Raw genomic sequence first — 19184 nt, forward strand, 5'->3', positions numbered from 1 at the left:
TCACCTGTGACAACCATCTGGAAGACCACTTTCTGGCCAGCAGCCTCACAGGTGTACTCGCCAGCGTCTGTCTTTTCCACCTGATGCACCACCAGCCACCGTGCTTTGCCCTCCGACTCTACCCTGAACTTCTCACTTGAGGTGATCAGCTTCCCCTCCTTGTACCATTTCACCTCAGTCTTCTCCTGGGTCACATCACAGCTCATCAAGGCATTCTCTTTCAGGACAGCCTTCACCTCATTCTGCATTTTATCTTCAAACACATCATCTGCAAGATTGCAAAGAAGGAAAAATTACACCCAGGCCATCAGGGCTGCATAAAAGAATGACAGGATGGGCTTTCAAGTTTCATTTCCACCTTGGAACAGAGTTCATGCAAGGTTAGACATGTTTCCAAACAATTTCAGTGAAGCTGCAGGTAGATTTTAAGAAACCTATGATGCTTTAAAGCTTTGTCTCCAAGTTCCTGTTGTATGGGGTTTTCAATGGGAGATTGTCTGGTAGGTTATGATTTAAATAAACCAACTGTAAAACGAAAAAAAGGCTTATTAAGAAAATGCTTGTGGAAGCACTGGCAGGAACAGTTTGCTTCCAAACAGCACAGTTCCTGGCTGCTGCTCACTTGGACAGCAAGCAGGCTGACAGCAGAATTACGGTGCCTGATCGCTAGGTGTACACCAGCTTTCCTGCACATGCTGTGCAGGGTCAGTCTCCGCAAGCCAAGCAGGGTGGGCACTCTTGGGAAGAACGACACATTCTGTTCACTTGCAGAAGAGACTAGGCTGCATGTCCACAGCAAACAGCACCTGCTGCAGACAGGATCATTCATTTGCCAACGCTGTCCCCCTACCTGGGTCTAAATTGTTTTTGGAAAAAATGGTAAGGGTTATGAAATAGCTGCATAACATCTGGACTACCTTCACAAAGATTTATATGGAGTTGTGTCCTTACGGAACAGCGTAACTTCCAGGATATATTCTACAAAATGTGTGCTACTAACAACAGGATAAAATCAGAGAGTCATAGAATAATTCAGGTTGGTAGCAATCTCTGGAGGTCATCCAGGTCAATTTCCCCACTCAAAGCAGGCCAAATTAGCTCAAGCTGCTCAGGGCCCTGTCAAGTTCTGAGTATCTCCAAGAATGGAGACTCCACAACGTCTCTGGGCTCCCATTTCAGTGCTTGACCACTCCCATGGTGAAAAGGTTTTCCCTAATATCTTATCGGAACAACCCATGTTCCAGCTTGTGTACTTTGCCTCCTGTCCTATCACGGTGCACCTTTGAGAAGAGTCTGGACTCATGGTCTCTACATCCTCCCATTACATGATTAGAGAATAAGATCTCCCCTTTGGCCTCCACCTCTCCAAGCTGAACAAATCCAGTTCCCTCAGCCTCTCCTCATATGTCATGTGCTCCAACCCCCTATTATCATGGAGGCTTCCACTGGAGTTGCTCCAACAGCCTTTCGGATTTCCTGATGTAATAACTGGCAAATTTCTCTACCAAGCAGACATTGAATTAACAGAAGTAATTTGATTTTAGTCTTGGTTTTGGTATATCCTAAGGACATCATTTTAAAAGTTGGGCATAGGAAATAACCTTGGATCTAGTGACCATAAGACCATCTACTTTAAAGTGAACGGAGGGATTAACAAAAATATCTTTATAATACACTTATTTAAAAGTGGCAAACTTGGTTGAATTATGAGAACTGATCAGTGAAGAAAAGAGCTATTTGTTCAAGACTCAATGCGGGATCTGATATCCTTGAAATCTTCATCACAGTGGAAGAACAGAAAGGAAAGGACTGGCCAGCTAAAAAGTCGCTGAACTATCCTCTAAAATCCTTTATAAGGCAAAACACAAATAAGGAATGGAAGAAAGCACAGCTCTGCAAAAAAACTACGTCTCTGAGGTCAAGAACTGTAGCGGTAAAGCAAGATTTGCCAAAAGTCAGGCTGGATCCAGGCTTGCAAAGGAAGTTAAAATAGATAGCAGGGGATCCTTTAACACTAGAAACAGAAGTGGGCAAGGAAAGAAGTGGGGCAATGATGCAAAGAGGCTGGGCTTCAGGTTTCAGAGCTCTTTGTATCACACCTCTGAAGACAACTAGCAAATTCCTAGAGAATATTCTCCTATAGGCTAATTTGTTCCCTCTGGACCTCACCCTCAGCCTATGGTAGATATTTTGCCTGCAGAAACAAACCAATAGAGGTTATAGAGCTACTAATTAAACGAGTGACTCCTAAGTTCACATGTTATGGTTCCATTGCAGACAACTGCCTTCAGTGTGAGGTTTCAGTTTCTCATTTGACTTTCCCTTGGGTGAATACTACTTGTTCACACAAAGTCTAGTTGGTGCTCTCACTCGGTTGTATCTTTAATTAGCAGCAGGGCAAAAAGACAGGTGATCTCAGATCACAGAACTCTGAGGGTCAGAAGAGGGTCAGAAGATCCATTTTCCAGTTCTGGTTCTAGAGCACACTTCCTCTGCGGTCTTGGGCAAGAGCCTCAAGGTCCCAACACTTCTCCTTTTAAAATAGCCAATACATAGCCTCTTCCATAACCTTTGCCACTGCCTTCCTCCCCCCAGCCACTCTCTGCAGCCTCCTAGCACCATCCTCTTCTCCTCCTTGATGACTTCCACTTCTCTGCACGCTGTCTCTATCATGTCTGCACTCTGAGTGGCAGCAGCTGCCTGGGAGGGTAAGGAGTGGGGTAAGTTCAGGTCAAGTTCCTATGCTGCTGACCACAGCAGTACATGCAACCCCGGGATCCACGCCATAGGCTTACTGACAATATCGCACCGTCCGCAGAGAGGGACGGGTCCTGCAGGGAGCATGCCGCAGCAGGAAGCCAGCTTACGTGCTCTGAACCGGAGGAGTTCCTCTGTTGACATTGACTGTAGGAGGACTGTTGGAGACCACAAGGCTTGCTCATTAACAGGCAAGAGTACGTGGCCTGTGGTGGGTGATGTGAAACTCCCCAAAGGGACATTTCAGCTGACTTGTAGCCGCATTCAGACATCTAAAAGACCTCAAGCGCACACCATTGTCGGAGTGGGGGGACGGGCCCGGAGTAACGACGGAGTCTCAATATGAGTATGGTCATTCTCCCTTTATTAGAGCTTACACAAAGTATATATATCGACAAGCAATAGGCATGCGCTAGCAACAGTTACATGATTGGTTACAGTTTCTGTCCACGCGCATAAAGCGGATATATGATTGGTGCAAGGTTGCTGTCCGCGCTCCGTCGACATTTATGGAACCTGGTTCCTTCCAGACTTGTTTACCAGTTTTGTGAATACCTTCTTTTGTAGTGCTCAAGGTCGCTGCAAGGCTCGCTCGGCCGCTGCAAGGCTCGCTCGCCTTGGCCTACATTCCTTCCCTTACCCTGAGAACGGGATTGCTCATCCCAATCAGATCATGCCCTCTCTCGCTTAACCATTCCTCCACAATGCGTGTCTCTTTTTCTCCTTTCACAGCAGCTTTGGAAGAAGCACTTGCAAGCTCAAGATTCATTGTGAAGTACTCTGCCTTTCACAGTCTGATGCGAGAGACGAGTATAAGCATCCTCATGGTTGTAGCACACAACCCCACCCTGCATCCCTTTTGTTATGCGTGGTCAGTGGTTGAAATGAGACAGGAGAACTACCAGTAAAGGCAAAGAGTTTTTTGAATGCTACTGCTCTCTCCTCCTCATGGTCATGGTTGTGGTCATATCTTTAAAGAGTTGGCATGGCAGATCAGCACGGACCCGTCCATTTTTAGGGGGCGTTGTGCTCACCAAGGTGCATGCTTCCTGGGAATTCCACATATGGGCTCTGTCCATACGTGTTGACTGCAGATACCCAGAACTGATAGTCAGCCTCTTCTGACAGGTTGCTCACCGTGAACTCGGGGACAGGCACAGGAGACTCATGACACCTCACCCAGGTAAAGCCAGTTAGCTTCTTGCGTTCCACTACGTAGCCATCGATTGGAAGGGGACGGTCCATCTTTGGAGGGGACGATGCTAGCATCACTGAGGTTTCTGTTTTATTTTTCACCACAGGGTCAACTGGGGGTTGCGTGGGAGGTTTTTTGGGAGCTGCACAGGAATAAAAAGAGGACAAGAAATTTGTGTCAGAGTTGAAAATCCACTGTATCTCACAGAAGAAAATCATCTGAGCTTGCACGGGTCTAAAGCACATTGAGGGTTAATGAACCTCAGGAAAACCTTGATGCGAGATGGAAAAGCAAAGGAATCCGTAAAAGGTAGTTCCAGACTGCATTATACCCCTTACACAAAGACGTACAATATTCTTAATAGCTAAACATATGTGATTCCTAGACAGCTTTACTGATTGTCTGCACAAAGAGTTTACTGTGAACAACTCATAGGCTTAATTTTTCAGCGCTAAATACAGACCCATACCACTTCCTGTATGGCTCCTGGGCAAAGCAGATTAACATTCAATGTGATATATTCACTCGGACAGCAGGTAAGCCACCATCAGAGGGTGTTCAGAATTCTATGCACCAAACTGCTGTTCGAGTTCGCTGGTGTGAATCCAGGCTAAAACAAGAGACATCAGTGGGCTTACTTTGGCAAAGTAAACCCTTCATCCACCTGCTTACTAGACATCATTGCACAGGGATAGTTGCAAAGAACAGATCTGCACTAATACTGCAAGTCTCCTGGTATTAACCTTCTGCCAGAATTTCAACAGTATAAGTCCCTGCAGTCAAGAATGTAGATGTGCCTGTAAGAACCAACCTGTGGCACACGCATCTTCGTATCAAGGAGGAGTGTAACGATATTTTGCAATGCTTTACACACTGATGTGGCATCCTGTGCAGCAATATAAATCTACTCCCTAAAAGGTACCTGGTGCCAGGAGTCCATCTGCTCCATTTCTTACCAAGAACCCGCCCCAACACTATACTGAAACATTTCAGCGCAGATCCTCAACAGATTTAAACAGAGGTCAGCTAAACATCGTACAACTGGGACATTTCAGAGATACAAGATAGAATCACAGAATCACAGAATGGTTGAGGTTGGAAGGGACCTCTGGAGATCATCTAGTCCAACCCCCCTGCTCAAGCAGGGTCACCTAGAGCACGTTGCACAGGATCACGTCCAGGCGGCTTTTGAATATCCCCAGAGAAGGAGACTCCACAACCTCTCTGGGCAACCGGTTCCAGTGCTCTGTCACCCTCACAGTGAAGAAGTTTTTCCTTATGTTCAGATGGAATTGTCTGTGTTTCAGTTTGTGCCCGTTGCCTCGTGTCCTGTTGCTGGGCACCACTGAAGAGTCTGATTTTCTGATGAAAGTAGCTTGCATCCACTGGAGGGTCAGCTATCATACAGTAATTTATTATCTCCACACCAACTCTCTGTGTGTCTGAGCCAGGAGAGAATTAACCATATACCCCTGTGGTCTGATGATTACAGCACTCAGCCAAGGGACCATGCTCAGGTCTCAAGTGCTTTTCAAGCAGAGCATGTAAAGCAGGAGACTTTCCCACAAGGTCTCAGGCTACCTGAGCTTAGTCAAGAGAGATCTCTTTCTTCAGGGCTATTGAACACTAAACCTCCTGTTCAGAAACTAGCCAGCAGTGATTTTTTTTTTTTTTTTTAATGTAGACAGCTCTCCCCAGGCCATAGACAAAGCCCAAGGAGTGCAGGACATGAAATAGTTATCAGAAGGTGACAGAGTTCCTTGACTGTCAGGCTCAAAGAGATTTATACCTACCAACTAGAGGAAAAGCCTCCATGATGAATACTTAACATATGAAGATTGCTTTTCACATGTGATTTGCAACGACGCTTGGAAATGCCTCAGTGATCCCTTTTGCTTGCTTTTTGTTCCCAGGCAGCCACTTGTCAAATGTGACTTCAAATGTGGCAACAACACCCATGGCAACCTTGCTGGATACCGGAGATTATCCTGCCAATTCGAGCGACTATTCTTATGAGTACTTGGACGAGGCAGATTACATGCTGTATGGCCTATGCACGAAGGAAGAAGCGCTCTCATTTAGCAGAGTATTCTTGCCAGCATTTTACACTGTGGTTTTCCTGGTTGGGTTGGCTGGGAATGGCCTCCTGTTTATTGTCCTGATTATGTACATCAAGAAGAAAAAGAAGACGACTGAGGTGTATCCCCTGAACCTGGTGATTTCAGACTTCCTTCTCCTAATAACCCTTCCTTTTTGGGCCCTATACATTTCTCAGTGGGTGACCTGGGACCTGTTGTGCCCGCTCTTAAACACCATGTACACTGTGAATTTCTACAGTGGTGTCTTTTTGGTGAGCTGCATGAGTCTGGACATGTACCTGCAGATAGTCTATGCTTGCTCTCCTCGCAACTCAATGACGCAGAGGAAGTCCATCCTTATCTTGTCAGTGGTTTGGATCCTTTCCATACTTCTCTCTGTTCCTGATGGCATCTTCACAAACATCAAGCAAATCCACAACAAAACTGTCGTGTGCACTCATGATTATGGTCAGAAACACTTATTTTGGAAAGTTGTTTCTCAGGCCATTCAAAACATCCTGGGCTTCCTTGTTCCGTTCCTTTTCATGGTGTTCTGCTATTCCCGCATAGTGTGTGTCCTCACCACTTCTGCCATTCCCAGATCAAGGAGAGCACTCTGCTTAGTCTTTACTCTGGTGGGTGTTTTCTTTCTTCTGTGGTCCCCTTACAACATTGTCCTCATCCTTCACTCCCTGCAAGATGTCGGTGTGATCAGCAACTGCGAAAGGAGTAGGCAACTGGACTATGCCACGCAGATCACGGAAAGTTTGTCCTTGGTCCATTGCTGTCTCAACCCCTTGCTCTACGCTTTTGTGAAGAAACGATTTCGGTTGTACTTATGGAAGATCCCTAGGGCCATTATGAGAAGAAGTGGTTTCCTCGACATGCAGCTTTCAGAAACAAGTCAGTCTTGTAGCAGATATGCTGCTCAGATAGAAATGTTGAGTATCACAAATGCATGATAAATGTTTACATTACACTGAAAGAAATGCATGAACATGTATGTCCTCTGTGATGTATTTTACTGGTCCCGGCCATGCGATGGAGTTGGTGTGAGCCCACAGCACTGGGTAACCAGAAATCTCATCCTAGAGCCAGCATCAGGATGAGGATTGCCCACATTCAGAATGGAAAACTAAAAGTGTGGGGTTTTTTTGTTGTAACCAGAGTTATTATAAAAGGATTGTCCAGCATTTATGGTCATGGAAGAAGCCCATTTTCTGTCAGGGGTATGTCAAAGGTGAAGCATTAGTGAATGAAGGAGTACTTTATGTAGATCATGTGCACTGAAACCTGCAGACCTGAGACCTTGTGCAGAAATTCTCACTCGTAGATCGCAAAGTGACTGATCAAGGAGAGCAATTTCATGATGCCCACTGCTCGTGGTACAGGTGGCGGGGAAGGATTTCCAGTGGCCATCCATCAGGCCAAACACAGGTGGCCAGAAGCCCAATCTAGGGGGGTTTCCCCTGGCTTTTGGCATCTGCCAGATAGATGTGTTCAACTGAGCTGATCCCTTTGTCTACCAATAGACACCTTGGGAGGAATTAGGCACTTTTAAGTTCTGAGTCATCCAACCAGTTATAGGTTTCTCCATTAGGATGAGCTGCGCCACACTCAAATCTATTGAGCAGGATATTGCGTGTCTGAGGGGTGGTAAATCAAGCCCTCAGCATCTTTGGCGAGGGGAGGATTTAACTAGGAAGGAAGGAAGGAGGCTGGATCTCAGAAACAGAAGAGAAGAAAAGGGAGACACACAGAGTACTTTGGGGGAAAGAAATGGGGTGCAAGTCTGATGGGGACACAGTCTGGCCAGTACGAGCAGGTGTTCAGCCTTGCAATGCTGCATAAAATATTGCTTCGACACAACTCATGCAAAAGACGTGAAGTGATTCACAATGGGAACAATTAATTGATAGACTGAAATTTCAGCAGCGGGTTTAAGCTTGCAGCCCGAGACATTTGTCTCTAGGTATCTCCTAGTGATCTAGGTGCAAGCTCCATTACACCGTGGACCTAGTCAATGCAGTCAGTGGAGCCGAGGAAGCAAGTCAGATGACTAAACATAGGTGTCTGCTCTTGGGTGAACCCAACAGCTCTGGGAATCCCACCGCTCTGTGATGACTATGGGAAGAGCTCAGACACCCAGCTCGCCTGGGGCCACCAAAAAGTAAATGCCTTCCTCCGTGAGCTCGGTTCCACCCTGGATGTCAGTAACCAGAGGGCTGCATTTTGAAATCAGATGATGACCTCTGGAGAGGCAGAGCTCCTTGTTTCAAGATCAGTTTGACCATCAAAGCAATAGAGGTTAAACCAGTAACAACCAGCGAGAAAGAGAGAAACAGTAAAAATATGTTCTCAGCAGAACAGGAGCGGAGGTATTTTGTGTTCCTATGGACACGTTTTGACAAGATAAAAAAGAGCTGTGGATACTGTAAATATTGGCTTTGTATCATCACCTAGTGACAGCATGGCCTTGAATAGAGTAGCTCTGTAAGCTATTAGCCAATTCTGATTAACCAGTGTAGTTTTAAAGTTCAAGCTTATTAGTTGGCTGGCCTTTAAAGATGCTATTCATCCCAAACACTGTCAAACCTTATCTGGACCTTTTCTAGCCTGGAAACCAGTTAAACTTTGACTAGAAATGTGCAAAACTAAATTAAGAATTAGAAAGAAAACCCTCATCACTCTTTCAGTTTTATTGCTGAACTGAGCTACTGGGAGGACAGAGTTACTGGTAGGACAGAGAGGGGTTTTGAGTTAATCTGGAAAGGTAGATTTGTTTTTGCAGCAGTTATTTTTCTTCTCATCATTCCTCAGGTGTGTTTGCAAAATGATGAGGCTGGGACTTCTTTGTTTAGAAATAAAACAGAATAATTATTCAGGTGATGATCTGGTATGGATGTCACTCAACAGATCTGATCATGAGGGAATGAGGAAAGGGCATCTGCTTCATTTCGTTATCTGAGTAAGGACTATTCAGCATAAAGGAAATAACAAGTAACAAGGAAATTGCTAAATTAAACACACAGATACATAAACACTAAGGAGCAGGTGATAACGGAGATGGTAATGAAGACCAAATCTCTTCAGCCACCGACTGATGGACCATTAAGGAACTACCCAGCAGCACCTTGGGGAGGGCCAGTCTGAGCTCTGCAACTCATAAGAAGCAGGAAACAGGACTAATATGAGCATTATGGGGTAGCTGAGGGTGGCCTGTGGGACTGTGCAAAACTGACTATGGGATGCTTAGGGGAAGGGCCAAAGGAGGGGAAAGCGGGGAGGGGAGATCAGGGAAGAGCAAGTGTGGGAAAATAGAGAGGAGGAAGCAAAAAAAGGAGCCGGTTGCGTGTAAGCAGCCGCCAGGCTGCACGCTTGTCTGAGCCCTGTGCACGACCACAACAGTCTAGCCCATCTCCTTATGAAATCCTTTTTCTTAACCACCTTGCTGTGTAATATCACTCTCTGCCCTACAGGTGCGTGCTGCGAGGTCTAAGTGGCAGCAACGGGAGTGGGGCTGGGGGTGGCTGCAGAGCTGCCCATCCTGCTAAACTGACAGGAGGCAGCTCAGGCGCGTTGTCCATGGGGGTGGGAAAGAGGACGCAGGAACGGCTGGGCCGTGGGGCTTTCAAAGGAGCCCTCCTAGGAGACACCCTGCCCACGGCGTAGCAGGTCACAGCACAGTCCTGCACAGCAGAAGGGATCTGCAGCATTGGTGCAAGACACGAATTGCCATTGCCGAGCAGGGAATGGGAAGGGAGGACTAGTTTTCGGCCTGGAGGGCTCCCCAGTCCAGCTCACAAAAGCTGGTGCTGGCGGAGGGACTCAGCAAAAACGAGGGGCTGGAAGGCGACGGGTGGCAGGAGTGTACTTACTTCTTGGTGGCAGTCCAGATTAACACCTGACTGAAGCGATGGTGCTACTTTGGCCTGAGATATCTGGTTTATTGGCCAACCTCTGTTGTGTCTGCCTTGCACAGAGACCTTGACCTGCCTGGTATTCACTGCGATCTGCCTCTGCCACAGAAATGAGTTTCATTTTTGGCCAGACAAATTTGAAGCCTGATGGTGACACACCAGCTAATTAAAAGATCACTCTGTAGAATTATATTTTAAAGTGAACCAGAAGGCTTATCTCTACCAAAGTCACAATTTGTGCCTTAGCAGGGACCCCTCAGATAAACAACCTGCTCTACGCCTCCCTGAGATGAGCTATAAGTGAGGTCTAACACACTATAGATTAATCACGGTTAAAGTTCGGTGGTGGCTAAAATCCTAGCTAGAAGGCAAGGATCCCAGAAAAGTCTGGAGGACACTGTGGGCAGAAGACACAGAAAAGCAGAAGGAAAATGGGTAAAAACCCGGGAGGCACAAAGAGGCAGGGAGTGGGGAACTGAGAGTTTGGGGTAAAACAGAAGAGGAAGAGCTGTGGGTGGAGGCAAAAGCAGTGGGACGGCTGGGAGGAAAGGGGAAGGACAAGGCGAGAGGACAAAATCATCAGCTCCGGAGCTGGTTGCCCGCTTTGCCAAGGGTAACCGCACCGCCGTAGGCTCCGTTACGGTGGTGGCATCCTCCCCATCACCCATGTTGGCCACGGGTGTCCCCGTTCATCCCTTCACACTCCTCGTGCTCCTCTCCCAGCCTGAGAGGGGGTGACCTACCTCGGCTTGACACGCCGGAGAGCTGCGTTGATGCACGTTCCCCGTTACTGAACACGTCAGCCCCACTGGGACGTCTCCAAAAACCCTCCTTCATCTGCAGCTGGCTGCTCCCCTGCTTGCAGCAGTGCTAAGGAAAACAGAGATACCTCCATCCTCCAGCCGAGAGCTTGGGGGTGAAATATTTGCCTGATGGTCCATGTGTGTCTGGTGGACTATTTGCCTGAGAAAGCTGGAGAAAGGAAGAAAAAAAAAGCTTCCCTGGAGCATAAAAAGGGTTAAAGAGAAAAGCAATTTTTGCCGAATTGGGGCTCCCGGGCGCTGCAGCCTAACGCAGTGGAGGCGTGCAGCCTGCGGCTCCCTGGGGAGCAGGGCTGGACGGGAAGGCAAGGGGACGGACCGTGCGTGTCCCAGCGTGTGGTGCCGGGCGCTGGCCCTCTAACCTGGGCAGGGTAACCAGCGACACACATGGTTCGTGGGAGGAAAATCCCCCGCCACCAGCACGGGCCAGAGGAGGGTGCAGGGGACGTGGAGTTGGGGCGGCTAAAATCCGAGCTAGCAAGGAAGGAGCCCAGAAAAGTCTGGAGGGTGAATGGGGAGCAGGAGAGACCGAAAAGCACAGGGAAAATGGGTAAAAGCACAAGGAAAATGGGTAAAAGCACAGGACATGGGGTGGGATGGGGGCTGCGGGGCGCAGAGCGAGGAGGAGGGCAGAGGGACATCAGCAGGGACTGGACACCCACAGAGGGGACCAAGCCTGCGCAGCGCGAGCGAGAGATCGGGGCTGGGAGGGAGCCAGGACTGGGAGGGCAGAGCTGGGTCAGTGGTTGATTTAAACCCTCCTCAACCCTGGGGAAGGTGAACCTGCGTTGCTTTGCCCTTGTACAGATTAGCAGTGCTCGCACAGCCAAAAGAACACTTATGGGGCACTGGGTTTTGGAGAACCTCAAAATGTTGGCGCTCTTTCCTCCTCTTGGCTTTCAAGACCGAATCAGTTCAGTTTTTAACCCCTCTTCCTCTCTCCTGAACTCATTGACAGCAGCATTTCCAATCTCTTAGTCTCTTTTATTCAGCCAGCAGCCCATAGCCTGGTGTTAAGGGCAGCAATCACAGAGTGAAATTCTCTGCCCCCTGTTTTTTTTCTTTTTCAAAAAGCAAGCCTCAATGCAGGTGCAGCTTTTAGCCTGGAAAAAGTAATTTAAGTTCCCGCAAAGCACACGCTGAAACCCATCATCCTCGCTCAGCAGCCCAGTCACTCCAACGTGACTGTAACGTACCTTTGCCCTGATTGTACCTGCTCTTTCCATGCTCAAAAACATCTGTCTTCAGTGAAAGGAAAGGGAGGTATAAGCGGCAGAGCTTTGCAGGGGAAGGGTAAATACTTGCCACCAATAGGGACTGAGGTTGTCAGCTGTGCCTCAGCTTATCAGCGACCAGATGTGAATAAAGAGCCTTCTCCTGCCCCAGGCCAGGTCAAAACCCCGGACGGGCGCAGAGCTCTCATGGCTCTCTGGGTAACTCTTCTTTGTTCCCTGGTAGCATCGCTGCTTGGTGGCCTCTACCTCCTGGGAGCGTTTCGAAGGAGGAGAGCCAATGAGCCCCCTCTGGACAAGGGTCACATCCCGTGGCTGGGTTACGCCCTGGATTTCAGAAAGGACAGTTCAGAGTTTCTAAAGAGGATGCAGAGAAAACACGGGGATATTTTCACAGTGCTACTCGGAGGCTATTACTTCACCTTCGTGATGGACCCCTTTTGCTTTGGCGCCATAGTGAAGGAATCGCGAGCCAAACTAGACTTTAAGAAGTTTGCATCCGAACTGGTCCGCCGGGTTTTTGGATACCAGTCCGTTGAAGCCAGCCACAAGATTATTCAGCTATCAAGCACGAAGCATCTGATGGGGGATGGACTCGTTGTCATGACACAAGCCATGATGGAGAACTTGCAGAAGCTGATGCTTTTCAAGATGAACTCAGGAGAGAGGGAGCGAACGTGGCAAGAGGACAGTCTCTTCAACTACTGCTACAACATCATCTTCAGAGCTGGGTACCTGGCTTTGTACGGCAGTGAGCCACACCAAGGGGCAGACAACAAGGAGAAAGCTAACGAGCACGATCGTGTTCACTCTGATGAGCTGTTCTATGAATTCCGGAAGTACGACCGCCTCTTCCCTCGCCTGGCCTATGCCGTGTTGCCTCCCAAAGACAAAATTGAAGCTGAGCGGCTCAAGAGGCTCTTCTGGAGCATGCTGTCTGTGAAGAAGAGCCGACAGAAGGACAACATCAGTGGGTGGGTAAGTGACCAAGAGCAGTCCCTGGCAGAAAACGGGGTTCCCGAGTACATGAGGGATCGTTTCATGTTTCTGCTCCTCTGGGCATCCCAAGGCAATACTGGCCCAGCTGCCTTCTGGCTCCTCTTCTATCTAATGAAACATCCAGAAGCTATGAAGGCTGTGAAGGAAGAAGTGGATAAAGTCTCCAGGGAGAGCGGCCAGGAAGTGAAGCCAGGTAGGCCACCAATTAACGTCACTAGGGACATGTTAAACCAGACCCCTCTTCTGGACAGTGCTCTGGAGGAGACCCTGCGGCTGGTTGCAGCCCCAATCCTTATCAGAGCCGTCCTGCAGGACATGACCCTTAAGACGAGCGATGGGACAGAGTACGCTCTCCGCAAAGGAGACAGGGTGGCTTTGTTCCCACATGCCTCTGTGCAGATGGACCCAGAAATCCATCCCGAGCCTCACCGATTTAAATATGACCGGTTCCTAAACCCAGATGGCACCAGGAAAGATTTCTACAAGAATGGGAAAAAGCTGAAGTATTTCAGCATGCCTTGGGGAGCAGGGATATCCATCTGTCCTGGGCGGTTCTTCGCGACCAATGAAATGAAACTGTTTGTGTTCTTGATGCTGACTTACTATGACTTGGAGCTGCTTGACGGAGAAGAGGAGATCCCGCCGATAGACAGCAGCCGCTGGGGATTTGGAACGATGCAGCCCATTCGTGACGTTCGCTTCAGATACCGGCTGCGCTTTTAATTTGAAAAGCCTCATTACGTTCGGCCTCCTGGCTTGTTTAGGAGCTGTCGGTGAAATAAACTGCACAAAACTCCTCCCACGGGTATCGGATCCGTGCAGAGCGCTTTCGTGAGAGCGAATGCTGGTATGACCTCGCTTGTTTAACAGTTATTGTGGCTTTTCTCTTTATTTCCATTGCACGTTTCACTGCTCTGTGTCTATGGTTATTGTATTGTTTTTACTTCAGTTTAGCCTTGGGACTGTGTTATTTTGTTATCAGACTCTTAACGATGTATTGAAATGAAATGAAGCAAGCAGAGATCCTAGCATATTTTCCGCGTGAAGCATATCCGTGGCAGAATGGCATCAGCCCGCACGCTGGGGATTTGTCTCCCTCCTCCCCGCTTTTCCCCTTGTCAATCCGAAACGTCTCACTGCGTTCAGAAAGGCACTGAAAGGTCGGAGAACGATAAATATGCTCTCTGCAGCTGCAAGGGTTTCATCGTGGGCTTAGCACTGTCTGGCCTGTCATCTCCTTTCGGCATCAGGTTAAAATGCATTCCCCTGAGGTCCCCAGACAGACGCCCCTCAGAGCAGAGGTAGGACCTACTGACCACAGACACCCCCACAACACACAACTGCTCACACCTAAGAAGAGGAGAGAGCTTGCTGGTCTCATTTGCTACATTACTGGGAGGCAAAGGGAGTTGCAAACATCAGTAATAACCTAAGGTACCATTTTCATGCATCTGCATGATTTAAGACGTGGATTTAAGCCTTTCCAGGGCTGCGAGCGGGTGCACGTTCAAGCCCAGTGTCTTGTGCACAGCTGCTGGGGATAAAAAGGGTATTTGCATCTGTGTGTGTGTGTTTGGATTCATCCCACCTGCTGTAACGCGGCTGGAGCGTGGCTACCTACAGCTGGGTTCGTTCCCCCACAGCACCGAACCAAATCACTGGTTCAGTCCAGCTCGTTGAACGTGCCCAGAAATGTCCGAGTCTGCAGGCTGGCCAGGAGCAGATCTGCCCTCCTGCGAGAGAAAAGAGAGTGTAGCTAAAATTAAATTTTATTTTATTTTCTCCAGGTCAAGGTTTTAACCAGCAGAGCTGGTCTTGAGCCCCATGGGCTGGTGGCATTGCCCAGAAGATGCTTCCTGGCAAGGGCTTCCCCCCTGCCAAACTCAGCCCCCGTTCTCTTGTCCTCTTGCCAGTCCCGCTTGGGGAAGGTGATGGCAAGGGCAGACACTGCGTTCATCCCAGGGCTCCGGGCCCTTGGGGACAGCGGGGGACACCAGGGTGCATCGACCCCGCTTCCCGTTGGCCCCTCTTTCCCCCAGCATGCTCCAGCAGCGGAGCAGCCCACAACGGCCGGAGGGGGCTGTGGCGGTCAGGGAGTGGTGGAGGAGAAGACAGGACTGGGGCAGGAGCGAGGACCACAACAACCTCGATCACCCGTGGGCTGCAGCCACAGCTACCTCTGGGCCACAAAACATCCCTGCTTTATGCACCTGTAACAGCCAGCCCAATAAAAGCTAAAACTTTGCCTTGCAAATATTGCTTTGCTTCTTCCCTTCCGCGGTCACAGCAGCTCTTACAAGAGTTAAAGCACAGCCTTGCCGGGGGACAGCCGACTGGTTTTACCCCGATGCTAACCTTGGACTTTGGCGATTACATATGACCGAGGAACCCAACTCAAACATTTTCAGGTGTGTCAAAACATCAAAGCCAAATTTGGCTTTATTCTCCGGAGGCCAGAGTTATGTTGTAACTGCATCTCGAGGGCAAACTACAGGCCTTATAGCGCTGGAAAATTCAGAGAGAAGTGGTCAAGCACCTGGGGCACCACTAGGATAAATAAAAATGCCCCGTTTCCCAGTAGAGTCAGGCCCTGAAGCTAATGCTGTTATCCAAAAAACTGGCCTGACGCTCTCGCAGCAATGAGCTGGCACCCATCCAGTTGTGCCGAGCGAGGGGCAGAAAGCAGAGCCGTGCTTGCGAGGTGGCACTGGCGCAGAAGTTGGCTGGCTGCGATGCCTTCTGTCCCACCGCTGTCTTCAAGTATTGCTTAGTGGGTGCCCTTCCTTTGGCATTATCTTCAGGCTGTTGTGGAGGAAAGAGAGGAAAATTAGATAGGGAGAAGGAAAACACGTCCACGTAAGACAGGAGTGACGGCAAGAACCTCAGGGAGACTGGAAGCACCTTCTGGTCTTGATGGGGGTTCTTCAAACCCTCAGAGCTCCTGTACACCTGCCCCCGGGCGAAACAGGCAGACGTATCACGCCACCGTGGGCATCCAGCTGAGGCTGTTGTGCCGTTAGGTGACACGTCCCAAGCGCTCGAGCCAGCTCACCAACCTCTCCCACCACTCCACATCGCTCAGCCACCAGCGCTGGCTGCATCAAAGCCTTTGGTGACTGCTCCAGCCTCTCACTCACCAGGAGACACGTGCGGGAGCCCCATATGGGTCCTGGTTATGAAGGGAAGACCAAGTGACATCCCCACCTCAAGGCACGCTTTAGAGAGGATTTTTTGTGCAGCTGGCTTGCATGAGGGTCATAAATGGCTAGGGCCTGGTGCATACATGCCGGCATTACTTGCATGGCATAGGGTCTCCTCGCTTGGGTCGGGGTGAGTTGGACAGGTCCTGAGCAAACACGGACTGAGTTTGGGAAATGGAGGCAACATAATACGTTGCATTTTCCTTAGGCATATTCCCCATGAGGGCACATTAGCAGTGCACGACTGGGCCTTCCCCTCCTGGCAGCTCCCTGGGGTAAGGCCGGGAGAGGTGACCCAGAGCTGGGCGATGACCTGAAGGACTCAGGGAGCTCCAACACCGCAGCAACGTGGGAACTTTCAGATGGCCGCTTTAAAGAGAACCTTTTAAACACTGTAAAGAGAACCACCCCGGTACCTTTGGCAGCGGTATCCAGAGCTAGTCTCTATTTCTAATGAGGCAGGAGCTTTTTCTGGGCCATTCAGAAGCTACATAGCGAGGGTGCAGTTTCACACCCCCAAGGTCTCTGGCAGCAACACAGTACAACAATACTGTGGAAGGATATAAAAATAATGACAACGACAACGGTTCCACAGAAAAATCTAGCTTTACCTCTTTGTCAGAACGGTTTATTTAGCATTAGTTAACAAAACAATATTGAGTCTATAAAAGACTTCAGACATGCTCAGGTGCATGCAAATGTGAGAAGCAAAAAATCACTTAATTGGAGTCATACAAGAAAGAGGAGCGTCAAAGCTCCAGGTGAGTTAATCGGCAATCCAAGTTTTACGCGTAGGCAGGTTGTCCCCCGACATTGAGCTTTCCAACCCAAAGTGCTCCAGCAAGAGTAAAGAACGAGGCTGTGCCAACGGAAACCTCCTTGAATTCGTAAAATAAGTTAAATCCGAAGGAATCCGGGGTTCTGAAAAGTTTAATGGGCCGGATCTCATAACAGTGCCCATCTCCCATAATGTCTCTGCCCCCCAGAGAATCGGGCATGGAGTCTGGCCCTGAAACCTTTGGTTTCTCTTCTTTCGTGCACCATGAAGGCAAGATAACTTTGACATTCAAAGCTTTACAGTCTAATCCGTGTCTGCTCTGCGCAGCACAGTGAAAGCTCCTCTAATCTCAGTTACTCTTTCTGTACTATACCAGAGGACTCGTAATGCTGTACGCTTTGGGTTTCGAACAGTATGGGGTTGAATGTGATGGAAAGCGCTGCCGCTGTTTAAACAGCGTCACTTCTACACGACGGTATTAAACCGTAATACATCAGGAACCGATTTCCGGTTCTCCTCCCTCTCGACGCAGCCAGCTGCTGCTCTGAGAAAGCATCCTATCACACGCTGCTCCTAAGGAAAACTCAAGGAACTCAGCAGAACCAACAGATACATCCTTCACTTCACAGAAACGCAAAGGAACACAGAGGTTATAAGTACAAAGAAATTATACAGCTGATACCACCCATGGTAAAGGAAAGCAGTGCCTTTCAGCAGCTTCTGAAGAACAAAGAGGTACATGAAACTTGAGGATGCTTTGGATTTTTCTGAAGAATCAAAGCATACGGCATTTGCCCACGGCACTGCTTTCACGTCTCTGGATAGGTGTGCCTGTGCACCCCCCAGAAAACAGCCGCTGCGCTTCGAACTACCAAGGTCTCTTAGCCATAAATCTTCGGCGCATAACGAGGTCGTGGTCATTATTGCGTCTGATGCCTTTACTGCTGTGCAATTACATTTAAAGCCATCCTAAGCGAAAGCACCGTCTAACCCACTTTTCTCCAACGCACTGTTCACACGGCCTGCAAGCGTCTTTGATGTCCCCCCCTGAGACTCCAGGAATCTCAGCATCTAAAACCGAGGCTGACAGGAAGAGTGAAGTGTAAAGTTATCTGTGGCACGTTATTGTCTGTGGCCTGCAAAGGTGAGAACTGCACTACTACGTGATTGAGTGCAATTGCTGGCCAGTCCCAGCCCCAATTTCTCTTTGCTCGTGTCGGTAGAAGAGTTGCTGTACATGCTATGGCAGAGCGAGTACGTTCTATCCAGATACCACCTGGACCACACAGGTCAAAACAGGTTTCCTCTATCCAGAGATCTTCAGTTCATTCAACAACACGGTTGCTGTGCTGAAAATTTATAACGCTCTAGGTAATTACCCTAGTAGAGGGCGGCTTTTGACGTGCAGGCATTTAGCAAAATGACCGTAACCATGTCATTGAGATTCCCTGGCTTTGCCACATCTCCCACAAGCCTGGGAACAGGCATTTGTCCTGTGGCCAAGCTCCTTCCACCCTGTCACACCACATGTGGAAATATCCTGCGGCAGGCTGAATGCACAGATCCGAAACAGTGCAACAGTGCGTTTTCTACGGGGAGCCAAGCAAGGCAGGGACTTCACAGCAGCAACCCACTCACACACTGCTTTCCAGGCTTGGCAGCTGCCTAACGGCCTCGGATGTGCTCAGAAAGGGCTTGCTGCACAGGCCCGTTTTAGCCTGCTTGTGAGGGAGGCCACACAACTAAAATTCTCCATCCGCCTCCTCTGGGAACTTCTTTCCTAGAGAAGCCCATACTCCAAGTCACAGCTTGGCAAAGCTGCTTTTTCACAGGTTTGCACATTTGCTCTTTAACACACTTCTAAGACAATGGATGCAGACAAAGAAAGACAGGGGAGGGGTTGCTTTAAGATCTCATGTGACAGGCAAGTCTACTTCAAGGTCTAGTGGGAGACTTCAAATGCCTGTCCAAAGAAAAGCAGAGCTTCATGGTTTTACAAACCATGAACATTGGGCGTTCATGGAGAACAGTAACTCTGCTCAAAGCCAAGCAAGCTATCGCCACTTGCAGGATCAGGAAAAGGAAGAGATGCAACTCATCAGTTACTGGAAAGCCCCCATCTACGCTAACACTGTCACACACATAACGCTTAATTACTCCTCCTGCAAAGGGAGGTACACTTTGCAGGGAGGTTCTTCTTCACA

At 48.9% G+C, this 19184-nt stretch overlaps 3 protein-coding genes across 3 annotated transcripts in view; 2 read left to right on the top strand and 1 right to left on the bottom strand.

Annotated features, from left to right (window-relative positions):
• The window catches only part of LOC136991345 (obscurin-like), a 144635-nt gene extending 140633 nt beyond the window's left edge, over window positions 1-4002 (bottom strand). The window contains 2 exon segments of the mRNA XM_067292211.1: window positions 5-268; window positions 3792-4002. Coding sequence (XP_067148312.1) covers window positions 5-268; window positions 3792-4002 — 475 coding nt within the window.
• Window positions 4003-5775: 1773 nt separating this feature from the next.
• On the top strand, window positions 5776-7049 carry LOC136991424 (atypical chemokine receptor 2-like). Its single transcript, XM_067292550.1, has one exon. It carries the CDS (start codon window positions 5910-5912, stop codon window positions 6990-6992), a length of 1083 nt encoding a protein of 360 aa, XP_067148651.1. The 5' UTR covers window positions 5776-5909; the 3' UTR covers window positions 6993-7049.
• A 4930-nt stretch (window positions 7050-11979) lies between these two features.
• On the top strand, window positions 11980-13725 carry LOC136991425 (5-beta-cholestane-3-alpha,7-alpha-diol 12-alpha-hydroxylase-like). The gene has a single exon (XM_067292551.1). The coding sequence runs from the start codon at window positions 12193-12195 to the stop codon at window positions 13723-13725; it is 1533 nt and encodes a 510-aa protein (XP_067148652.1). The 5' UTR covers window positions 11980-12192.
• Window positions 13726-19184: the final 5459 nt, after the last annotated feature.

This window comes from Apteryx mantelli, chromosome 2 (genome assembly GCF_036417845.1).
Source record: "Apteryx mantelli isolate bAptMan1 chromosome 2, bAptMan1.hap1, whole genome shotgun sequence".
Lineage (NCBI taxonomy): Eukaryota > Metazoa > Chordata > Aves > Apterygiformes > Apterygidae > Apteryx > Apteryx mantelli.

Excerpts from the sequence above, each read along its gene's own strand:
- LOC136991424 (XM_067292550.1), top strand. The coding sequence starts at position 5,910 with ATGGCAACCTTGCTGGATACCGGAGATTATCCTGCCAATTCGAGCGAC.
- LOC136991425 (XM_067292551.1), top strand. The coding sequence starts at position 12,193 with ATGGCTCTCTGGGTAACTCTTCTTTGTTCCCTGGTAGCATCGCTGCTT.